Source organism: Poromitra crassiceps (assembly GCF_964638095.1).
Source record: "Poromitra crassiceps genome assembly, chromosome: 3".
In the NCBI taxonomy this organism is placed as follows: domain Eukaryota; kingdom Metazoa; phylum Chordata; class Actinopteri; order Beryciformes; family Melamphaidae; genus Poromitra; species Poromitra crassiceps.
In genome coordinates, this window is record NC_139625.1 from 28,679,810 (window position 1) to 28,691,962 (window position 12,153).

The 12,153-nt window shown below is 41.8% G+C and overlaps 1 protein-coding gene across 1 annotated transcript in view; it reads left to right on the top strand.

Annotated features, from left to right (window-relative positions):
* Positions 1-466: 466 nt before the first annotated feature.
* Positions 467-12,153, top strand: part of hif1aa (hypoxia inducible factor 1 subunit alpha a) — a 57,573-nt gene continuing 45,886 nt past the window's right edge. Inside the window, exon 1 of the mRNA XM_083633610.1 lies at positions 467-724. Within this exon, the coding sequence (XP_083489736.1) occupies positions 693-724 (32 nt within the window). The 5' untranslated portion in view covers positions 467-692. The remainder of the gene's footprint in view (positions 725-12,153) is intronic.

Consider the following 12,153-nt stretch of genomic DNA (forward strand, 5'->3'; position numbering starts at 1 on the left):
AACTGACAACTAATCATTAACTAACTAATGGTTAACTAATGATTAACTACTATATTCAGAACTGACTTTAACTAATCATTAATTAATTAATAACTAATGATTAAAGGCCATTAGCTAATCATTAACTTTTAATTAACTAAAAGTTAGTTTCTCATTATTGTAAAGTGTTACCCTCCCATTTATTAGTCCATTTATTAGTCCCTTGAACCCAAATCTGAGATTTCAGAGAAATATTAGCAGAAAAGTCATTCTGCTATATTAACTTCCTGTAAATGAAATAATTATGAAGTTTAACAATTCATCAATGCAGATATTATGGGAAAAGCTATTTATTTGCCTCATTTGCGTGGGTTCGTTCTTCTTGAGGGCGTCCCCGACGAAAAAGCATGTGACTGCTGCCTGCGCGTGTCCGTGAAGGCAGTGGGAGGAGGAGCTTGTGATCTACGATGCAACATTGTAACATCTCTCCAGCGTGGCACTGTCTTGCGTCTTTCAAGGGAATATTGCCATATTTTTCGCAGAGGAAGGCTCGATCTCTTACCGAAATACACACACTATCGACTCTTATGTAACCCCACTAACGGATTTACGGATCGATATCAGTGCAAAGGGGGATTTTTGTTCGTCCTCGACGGGTCGGGAGACAGCTTGATACCGATAGAGAGACTCGACACCGGTTCTTACGTCCTGAAATGGACACAGAAATTGTCCCCGAAAAGAAAAGGTAACGTTAGTTACTTAGCCACCTAGCTTGTTGTTTGCTAGCTGGTAGAACACAACTCTGGTGTCTGTTAGAGTTTGATTTCTGCTGTTACATTACGTTATGGACTTTTATTCGATCGGATCTGCTTGTTTTTATGTGTTTCTTTTTACGTGCGTTTGCTCGCGACGATATCAAGCTAGTTAGCACACTGCTCCTGCTCTGAGTGGAAGCTAACAGAACAGAACCAAGGCTAGCCAACGTTAGCCCGTTGTTGTTATTATTATCGCTCTCATTCTCTCTTGTCGACCCCAGGCTAACGTTAAATAGTTTTGGTTCTGGTGGTGGCTTTTGTTGACCTTGTTCATGTCAGTTGTGTGAAACGAATATGACATGGCCAGACACCCATCTAGCCTATCTGTTTTGTGTGGTCCTTCCTTGTAACACCTAGCGTCAAGTTGGTGGGATACTTTTTACAATAAGGGTTAACGTTGTCACTTCCAGATAACCTAACGTTAGTTAAATGCGTAGTAATGAAATAGATTAAAGTGGCATCACTAACGTTAATTTTATCGATACATTATGTCCAGTCTATTATTGACAGCGATCAGTGAAGCCGTTGACCCTCACGTGAGTGGTGCTGGATTTAGATGGTGTGTGGTGTGCGGTTACTCTTGAAATATTCTGTTGAAGCTGGCATTGGTTTGGTAGTTCTGTATCATTCTTCCGGACTGGTAACAATTTAGGATGGAAAAATAGACAAGTTGTTAACCTAATAATCATCAGCCTCATTACATCGATTGCCAGGTTATCTGGAAAGGTGACATTGGATTTAAAGCGATGTTGACACTTGTGCAAACAATGTCTGCATGGGAATTAACTTAAGCAATCAGCCAAATGCCAGAAAATCTTGTTTGTGGCTGGTGACTTTGCCTATTTGACAGATAACCAAGCAGCATTCAGGGATGCAAACTAGTCACCTTTTTAGGTAACTGTCACCTTTTTCCATCCCAAAATAGTGCACTTAAGTGAATGATTTTGTGTCTGCCCTGGTATCTGTCACCTTTTTCACTATCCATGACTTTGCATCCCTGAGATGTCGCTTATATGAAATTAAAATGCAATTGGTAAAATCATAATATAATCTTTGTTAATATAACAAATCATAATATAATAAATGTTATTATTATGTTCGTCTGCACCATCGGAGGTGCGTCAGGCAGCAATGCCCAGCAGGTATACCCACCTGTGCTTACATTTAACTGATGATTTCTGATGAGAAACATGAGATAAAAATGAGATACACTAAAAAACACATCTCTTTTACAGGACGACAGTGCATGTGTTTAGCTCAATTCAATGTATTGCCACACGCTTATCAATTAAACTGCCTCCCACTAATGTAGTTTAGGTAAACCAGACATATTTCCACACTTTATTTTGGTGCTGTGCCAGCACTAGAGAGAGCCACTAACCGTAACATAATTTAATCTGGTTAACTGCAGGGGTCAGTTTTCCTTGTTTGTTTGTTTGTTTGTTTCAACCCGTTATACCACGTGTCCGCCCAGCCCTTTTTCATACACATAAAACCGATCCGCAACCAGAAAAAAGATTCAGGAATTAAAGCCAGGTATAACATTTCCAAATATAGCCTTTAATGCTGCACTGTGCAGTTAGTGTGTGCAGAATATGGATGGATGGATGGCAGGATAAACCAGCTGGAGATTGAAGAAGTTTACTACCATTAATTCAGTTTAAATTGAATTGGAATTTAGTCTATATACATTAGGGCTGTGAATCTTCACTGGCCTCACGATTCCATTTGATTACGATTCATCTGTCTTCAATTTGATTCCACGATGCATCTCGATACAGCTCAAAGTATTGCAACTCCAAGTATCACATCCTCAATTTTCTATATTATTACTTACTGCACATTGCTACTTTTTCATCAATTAATAGTCAGATAAATATCAACTCCCTTTTTGGCCCCGGTGCTGGTAATGCACCAGGGGCCTTACATTCCCGCATGTCGCCAAGACTATTATGCACCTTTTTAGGCGACTAAATGGCGGCCGGCCACTAGAGGGCGCCGCTGCCCCACTAAGATTTGCCATCATACCTTCCTCACGGTATCAGCTGTTTCCCCAAAACAACATGCCCAGGTCGCTTTGCACAATGCAGCTTATGCGGCCCCTCCCCCTTGCTGCATGCCAGACGCACAGTAGAGAGGAGCTGTGAGGAGCTGTCCCTGTGTGTTTACAACCGTGTGTGTGATAAAGCAGGAGAACGCAAGGACCCCCCTGAACTTTCCCCCATCTAAAAACGTTGGCTGTATGGGAATATTTCGGCGTTTGTAAAAATACAGATGGCCATAGCCTCAACGCAAGACTAATCCGAATGACTGATGAGTCTCGCGTTGAGCCTAGGATGGCCAGGGCTTAGATCTGCGTGAGCACGACCCGTCGTAATTTGTCAAATTCAAGGTACATTAAAACGTTGTCTTGCTTCAACATACATCGCATCGCATAAACCATTTCCACCCGCAGGTTTGAGGAGTAGCTAACATAAACGTCAGATAAATACTCTCTATAGGCTAACGTTACCTACTGAGGCAGCTAACATGGCTAATTAGCTAGCTAACGCGGTCCATCGATATACAGTCTGGTAGACAGATAAAGCAGTGTGTTCCTTCTGTTTTACACAATGTTAGCCAGCCTGCCTGGTCTCTTCTCTGTATATCCAGCTAAGAGAGGAGCTTGTGAAGATTGAACGAACATCCCCACAGTCAAAGCACTTCCCTACCAAAAATAAAACCTCCAGTGTCTGTAAGCTAACGCTAACGCGTTAGCGATTAGCTATTGGCTGGTTGTTGTGTACACTTGTGTAGGCCCCATGTTATGGTTAGACCCGGGAGTTAACATTATAAAACACATTTCCTGGCATATGCAGGTAGTTGGAAAACCTGGTAAGTTCTGAAAATATGTGTCTATTATTGTGTTATTCCAGCTATCGTTATCGGTTGTTAGGTTAGAGCGGCGATCCTCAAAGTCCGGACTCCGGTCCGCATCCGGACCGAGACGCCGTCCTATCCGGACCGAGCCCTATAACCTACAAATCATTGATAACTTACATTTTCACGGAGCGTTTCTATTTTAACCGGCACGTGCTTTTACAGTATTTACGGTACTCCTGGTTTATCTGCCAGGAAGCTCACAGACCAATGAATGCGCTGTAAATCATCACACGTGATGCTACTCGGCCAATCAAATAAGCGAATCGTTTCTCTCTGTTGCTTCGAGTGGTGCTGCGAGAGCACACGGACGGAGGGGAGGTGACGCGAGGCGAGAGATAGTAATTTCACATGGTGTGCTCAAAAGAAACCACTCTTACATGTCCATTCATTGTTCTTACGGGCAGATCAAAACCAGTATGTCTCGTGTGAAGTGCGGTGCGATCCTGACCTGTCTATGGAAGCGCCACACATGAGCACACACACACACGCACACACACACACACACACACACACACACACACACACACACACACACACACACACACACACACACACACACACACCAGGGCACACTCACTGCCCAACGCAACGGCATGCGAGGTTGATCGTCAGACAGACAGACAGACAGACAGACAGACAGACAGACAGACAGACAGATAGACAGATAGATAGATAGATAGATAGATAGATAGATAGATAGGGAGCTCACTTCTCTCAAGAGAAAAGGTTGTTTGTTGGCTGAGAGTGTTAAATGTGAAATGGAGTGAAGAAAAGGGGAAACTTATTTATCTTAAATTAAAGCACTTCATTTTAAGATGCACATTTTTCCAAAGCACTCTGTTGTATGTTATTTTTAAATGCATAATTTTACTTGAAATGAGAAAAGATCATTTATTTATTATAGTAGGGTAGTTATGTATAATTAATCCAGTTAAATATGAAAACTGTAAATAAGCATTATTGATGTTTATTTAGATTTAACAGTCAGTTGTTGACTACATACAGACATTGTACCATTAGGCTACTTCAATCATTGAGTTCAATGGCACTGAAATCATAGCGTAAGCTACGTTACAATGGTCCGGACCTTTGCTTGAGGACATTTTCTCTAACTGGACCTCTTTGAATTTTAATTGAGTGCCCCTGGGTTAGAGTAATATGAAGCCGACAAAAACCGGCAAAACAGACAAGCGGTTAATGCTAGTCTGCTTCCATTAAAACCATTTCTGTTAAAATAAACGATAACGTAGCTGGAGTAACTAATAAAACACATTATTTTCTGAACTTACTTAAGTCCCCAACCAACTTCGCGCAGCTTTCTCCAAACAATGTCCTTTTTATTGCGGTCCATCGATATACAGTCTGGTAGACAGATCAAGCAGTGTCTTCCTTTTGTTTTACCAAGCAGTGTCTTCTCTATCTAAAACAGATCTATAAGGTGAAGAGCCTGTAGCCTGTAGATCAGGGGTGGGCAATTATTTTTCATGGGGGGCCACATGAGAAACCCAGATTGTTGCTGAGGGCCGAACAAATATTGTCATGCCGTAACCCAGGAACTTTGATGATAGAGAGGACCACAAAAAAATGTCCTCGCTACCAGAGCGCCAGATTTTGCTGAGCGTTGGGGGCGGAACGGCACCGGCGCAAATTTTTTTGGGGGCATTTGAAGTCAGGTTTAGAGGAATACCTCATTTTAAATTAACAGTTGTGATTGTTGTCAGTTCAGTTCAGTCTTAAACACCAATATTTGATCCTTTTCTCACTCACTCCTATGTCATTAACTTTTTTGACCACCTGCCAATATGGCTGCTATATTTTAAAGTTACCAGCCAATTAGAATTTCCACTAGCCAAAATGTTTTTCTTTAAATAAACCAGAGTGAGTGTGTTAATTTAAGCATAAGTATCAGTAAGTGGCCCGGGATTCTCAAAGCCTGTGTTGAGGGTCACACGAACAAAAATGCACTCTTGAAGCTAAATAAATCCAAAACCAACAAGTTAATTATTTCCATTTTTACTTCAATGTAGAACAGTCATTTCTTACACATGAGATTACTTTTAGCGTTTTAGTCATAAAGATTATTGAAAGATATTCCTTACCAGACTGAAATGTTATAACAGAAGTGGAGTATTGACCAGAATGACATGAACATTTGGACACTTATTCAGCGGGTACCTTGCATGTTGCATTCAGGTGCACTGTAAAAAAAAAAAAAAAAATTTTTTAGCAATTCCAGCGCGGGCCACACAGGGGGCGCTCGCGGGCCGCCTTTTGCCCAGGTCTGCTGTAGATGATGGCTTGAGACTGGCTGCCACAGCTGTCAATCATCCCTTTTTATATGTCAAATAAGTACTTAAAAACAAACTGATCAGAAAAATGACCACTTGCACAGGCATTAGCATGACAATAACTATCTAAAATGATACAACCCACCTTTGGAAAAAATGCGTGACGATACCATGCACCGGGGCTATGCCAGGTTTCGACCTGGCCTTGTTTACTTAGAAAGTGCTTTAATATCTGAATGTCAACATACATTTAAACATAAATGATTCAGCGATTATATGTCTCCGATTCGATACATCGCGACACATCCACATCGCGATGGATCGATTAAACGATAAATTTTGACACCCCTAATATACATTGTCTGTGTACTCTGTGTGAAGCCCATTTGACCTGCTGATGTGACAGTCCCATTACAGTCATTATAATGGTAAATGGTAAATGGCCTGCATTTATATAGCGCTTTTATCCAAAGCGCTTTTCAGTCAGTAGGTACATTCACCCATTCACACACCGATAGCGGCAGGTTACCACGCAGGGTGCTGGCACACCATCAGGAGCAATTTGAGGTTCAGTGTCTTGCTCAAGGACACTTCGACATGCAGACTGGAGGAGCGGGGAATCGAACCACCGACCTCTTTTATCCAAAGCGATTAGTGGACGACCCGCTCTACCTCCTGAGCTACAGCCGTCCATATGTTGCAGGATTTTGTTGTTGTTGTTGGACTGTATCTAGCAAAAAGAGCGCAGTAAAATGTACGGGTCCAATCTCTACACATATTCTGACAGTGAAATGAGAGTAGATTGGTCACTGACACTCTGTCCTGTGTTTTAACAAAGTGATGGCTGTATCATTTCTTTACTTTCTTTGAAACCTTGCGGGACCTTGACTTGGATCCTCATGTGCTTATACCCATATGCTCATGGACTATACCCATATGCTCATGGACTATAACCATATGCTCATGGACTATAACCATATGCTCATGGACTATAACCATATGCTCATGGACTATACCCATATGCTCATGGACTATACCCATATGCTCATGGACTATAACCATATGCTCATGGACTATAACCATATGCTCATGGACTATACCCATATGCTCATGGACTATACCCATATGCTCATGGACTATACTCATATGCTCATGGACTATACCCATATGCTCATGGACTATAACCATATGCTCATGGACTATAACCATATGCTCATGGATAGGGATGCAGGGGTTAACCGGTTTGACTATTAACCACGATTTAAAACGTCACGGTTATATAACCGCAGAGGCTCCGCTACACCGAGTGTTTTGTTTCACAACAGTTCGTCAGTTTAAAACTCCCGTGAAGAACCTGTCTCTCTCGCTTCGTTTCCCGCACGGACTATTTAGCGGAGGCACCAAACACAGGCAGCTGCCATGTCTCCCAGTAGTAGTCAGTCGGTAGCCTAGCCATGGACGCCAGCACCAAAATAAATGTTGCAATACATGTCCCGCAAGGTTTCTGAGATTAGGGGAAAGTCTGAGCTGGTGTTACGTTAAACCAAACATGGGGAGGAGGCAGCGGATTTGTTTACCGTTAACATACAGTCAATGACGTTAACGTTAGCTGTTGTGGCTAATGTTAGCAAGCTGGCCATGGCCTAGCGTACATAGTTCAATAGGCAGCGGTCCTCGAGCTCGTTGTGACCAAACATCCCCGCATTTAAAGCACTTCATGCTCCCAGAGCTGGCGTAAACCATAGAGAACCTCATGCTTTACACAAAAAGAAACATCAAGGGTTTGTGTCAACTCCAAAAGCAACCCGCTAACGTTACATGTAGGCCTAATAACGTGAAGCTAACGTAGCTAGCTGCTTGGCAGTCATGATCTGACTGAGACAACGAAAACAAATGCGCACATTTACATAACAAACACCAGTCAACACCACAGAGTGTCCTTTCTATAATCTAGAGGGAGCATTTTCCAGTAAAAAGTGAAACGACACATGATGGCTTATAGTGAGGCTTTCCATGCCTGCCCCATCATCACTTCAATAGAACTGACCCCAATGCAACATTCAGACGGCCCATTTAGTTGCCAGTAACATGCCAATAAAGAGTCTAGTTACTATGCCTTTTGTGTTTTTTCTGCAGACTAAGCAGCTATAGACTTTCGCTTCTATAAAATAATAATAAAATATTTTTTGTATTGACTATTGAGTGATACACTTTACTAAAACAATCATATATCAGAAATGTTGTTTGTTTTATGTTCACAATAGTGATGTCAGTTAGATTTGATTAGGTCAGAGCCATGGGATATTAAATCATCCATCTTTGCTGAGTACATCTGCCCTTTCTTTCTTCTTTTTTTAATCCGAAGGCAGCAACTGTTAAGATTGTGGGGGAAATACAATAAAACCTCTATTTAAAGAATGCTCATGTGATTTTTATACGTCCATAACAATAATCGTGAAACCGTGATAATCGTGGTTTTTTCTCAGACTATAATCGTACATCAAAATTTATAATCGATGCATCCCTACTCATGGACTATACCCATATGCTCATGGACTATAACCATATGCTCATGGACTATACCCATATGCTCATGGACTATACCCATATGCTCATGGACTATAACCATATGCTCATGGACTATACCCATATGCTCATGGAGTATACCCATATGCTCATGGACTATAACCATATGCTCATGGACTATAACCATATGCTCATGGACTATAACCATATGCTCATGGACTATACCCATATGCTCATGGACTATACCCATATGCTCATGGAGTATACCCATGCTTGGAAAACTGGTCTGACCGAGAGATCTTGATCCTGTTTGGTTTCAGTAATACAGTTTTTCTACTCAAGTAGATCTTGCGTTGCAAACTGGTTTGATAAAAGTGTGTTCTGTTCACTAGTGTTTGTGTGCTGCTCTGATCTTGGTATTTCTGTCTCATCTCTTAATCACTAGGGCTTGACGTCAACGGGAGTGGCTCAATGTGTGAAGCAATTCTGTGACCGGCAATTTACAGCCCTCCATGAGACACTAGAGCAGTGATTCCCAACCACTCCAAGTCATTTCATAAGCCCATTGCTAAAATGGTACACACACGCCACAACTAGTTCCCCCGCGGCTTGTGTCAACTCTAAAGCTGAGGGTACACTACAAGATAATTCCCCCATTAAACACAGGATTTCCAGTTTGGGACAGTCTGTCTTTGTCTACACTAGTCTGCAGTTGTTGTGCTAGTTGCCACCAAAATCTGTGTAGAATCTGTACTGGTGTCTGACTGTACAGAACCTGTACTGGTGATTAGAATGTGCCAGATTCTAAATGTTGTGTATACTGCCTCCCGATGCCAGTCGGAGCCATGACGATTATATCAAACAAGCCGAATCAGGACACAGTTGCATAATGTAAACTTAGGGCTGCACGATATTGGAAAAAACTGACTTTGCAATATATTTTGTTTTGTTTCTGCTATATTGCAATATGAAAAAGACCGGAATTTTCACCAAATGACTTGGAATGGCTCTATCAAGCGTTATCCCTTTAAGGTGGCTTAGTGGGTAACCTGCGCGGGTGTGGTAGACGTAGTAGGAAGCGAGCGTGTTTTTTGCTGCAGTTGCAGAATGCTAAATGAGTAAAGTTAGCATAGTTAGCAGAAAAAGAGCTTAGCATGTGAGAGGCTGTGCATTATGTTCGCTGCTGTACAAAATAAAGAGCTAGTAAAAAGCTTGTTACCAGCTATGAGCCAGCCTACGCTAAAATAGGCTAGCACAACACCAGAGGCTTCCCAACTACGGTTCGGAGCTGCAAAAGCTGGAAAGGTAGGTACCATACATACGCTACTCTTAACAAATCCTTAAATCGGAGTAAATCAGACAGACTTCTCGTTTATTCTGTACAAAGACAAATGGTCTGTTGACTACTTATGGCATAAACCAAAACTAAGAACCAATCGTCTCATAAAAGACAGTTACTGTGTAGAACCCTATGTGAAGTTTGACTTAAACAGACGAAAAAGATCTCGGTTTGTTCAGTTTACGCTCAGGAACTCTTCCCTTAGCACTAGAAACTGGTAGGCTTAATGCTACCCCTGAAGACTGTCTATTGTGTGAATTACATGAAATTGAAAACAAGACTAATTTCTTGTTCCATTGTACTGCTTATGATGAAGTAAGCGTCATACTTTTTACTAAAATGACTTCTATTTATGTTGAATTTTTTTAGTTGGACGACTATGAGAAACTCGAGTTGTTTAACTCATTGAGTGCCAGCCACTTTTGGAGAACGGACGCTCCCAGTGCCAGAGTTTCAGAGCGTTTTCAGTGATTTCTCGAGGCCCACAGAATATTGTGTGATATTATGATGTAAACACCGAACACGCACAAAGAACGAGGAGACTCTCTTCTATCATCTGCAAAAAAAGTTTATTGATCCCATTTTCCGTTCTTTAGTTATGAGCCGGAGAAGATAGCTTGATTTAGCCAAAAACAGCAATTTTTTTCTAGAAGCTGAGATAATGAGCCTTTTGTGAAATTAAACATTTCAAGCACATCATTGACTCTGAAGCTAATATTTTCTGATATAATGACACCTCAAAAATAATTTCCTTCAATAAAAGAGTGAAAACAAAGGAATTTTGTTTGGCCAAATAATATGTTTTAGCTGCAACCAGCAGCGCTGGCCCCTGCGTGCGCAGACCCTACACCTTCTTGCTGGTCTTGATTTACTGCTGGTGGACATCAGATAGCCTATTCTAGCTTGTTTGCTCTCTATGCATCGAGCCTGCTGCTGCCTGGGTGTGTGTGTACTGTCAATGGTTGTATGCTGTAGTGCCCTGCGTGCCCCACCCCCCTCCTCCTCCTCCGTGGTGGGAGGAGTCGAGTGTCTCTGCTGCGGTTTGCTCTGAGTTTGATCTGCACTGAAAAGTCCGCTGCCTGCATCCCCCCGCTTTTTTACAGCGTGTCCTCGGCTCCCAGCTGAGAATAATGTAACTTTTCAGAAAGACGCTGGTGTCGCCGTGTCGGCAACTAAATCATATGGATGGACTATCGCAGCGGACACGGATGGGGCTCAATTGTGGCAGCAGATGACTGCTGTTCACAGGCACAGCTAACGTTATGCTTCAAGCATATCGATGCGATTTCCGTTTCCTCATGACTTCTTCTCTCTTTTCTCCTGGCCTTTGTCTAATCGGGAGGGCACTGTCGCCACCTAAGGGTTCTGTAAAATAGGTTAGACACATTCAATAGCTCCCATATTGTAAGAGGCGATGTAAGAGGCTTAGATCGACATCCCCCCGTCAAAATATGAATTTGGAGTTATTGACGCCATTTGGCGTCGCTGGCAGCCTACGGTAAATTTCTCCTGACGCCATTTGGCGTCGCTGGCACTCAATGTGTTAAAAAAAGGAACCTTCCTCACAGCAAATGTTATTTGTCAGGCACTGTAGTCGGGTTTCCATCCACCTGTGTTTATGCGAAATTTCAATTTGCGCATAAAAAAACAGAGTGGAAACTAGGGATGTTCATTTTGAAAAATTTCCATAATCGAAAATCGGGAAAATTAACTATCGATGAATCGATTATCGATAGCGTAATAATAATAATAATATATATATATATATATATTTTTTTTTTACTCTGGTCTGGTAATAACGTTGTGCGTTCTCGGCCAGCTATAATGGCGATGCCGCTGTGTAGTAAGAATATCAGACACTAGCGCTGTGGCCAGGTAAACAAACATGTTACACGTCAGGTTATATGATGTAAGGCAATCAGCGTCTTCCAGCTTAGCTGACAGCATGCCGGTGTGAATTCCCCATGTTTAAAACAGTTTTGTTGGCACAAAGGCCCGTGCCCAGCCAGAAAACTAGAGACTATATGAAGCTCCACCTCACGTTAGTCAGCTGTGCAATGGAGTGGGGCGAGGAGGAACGAATTCCACCCAAACCTAGTCCACAAAAAAAAAAAATAATAATAATAATAATAATAACAATAATCGATCCAAATTCCACATGATCGATTCAATTCCTTAATGATCAATTATCGATTTTCGATAATTGATGAACATCCCTAGTGGAAACGCTGTCTAATTTCGCAAAAAAAAAATCACGCTTGAGGGAGGCGGAAAAGTCGGGTGT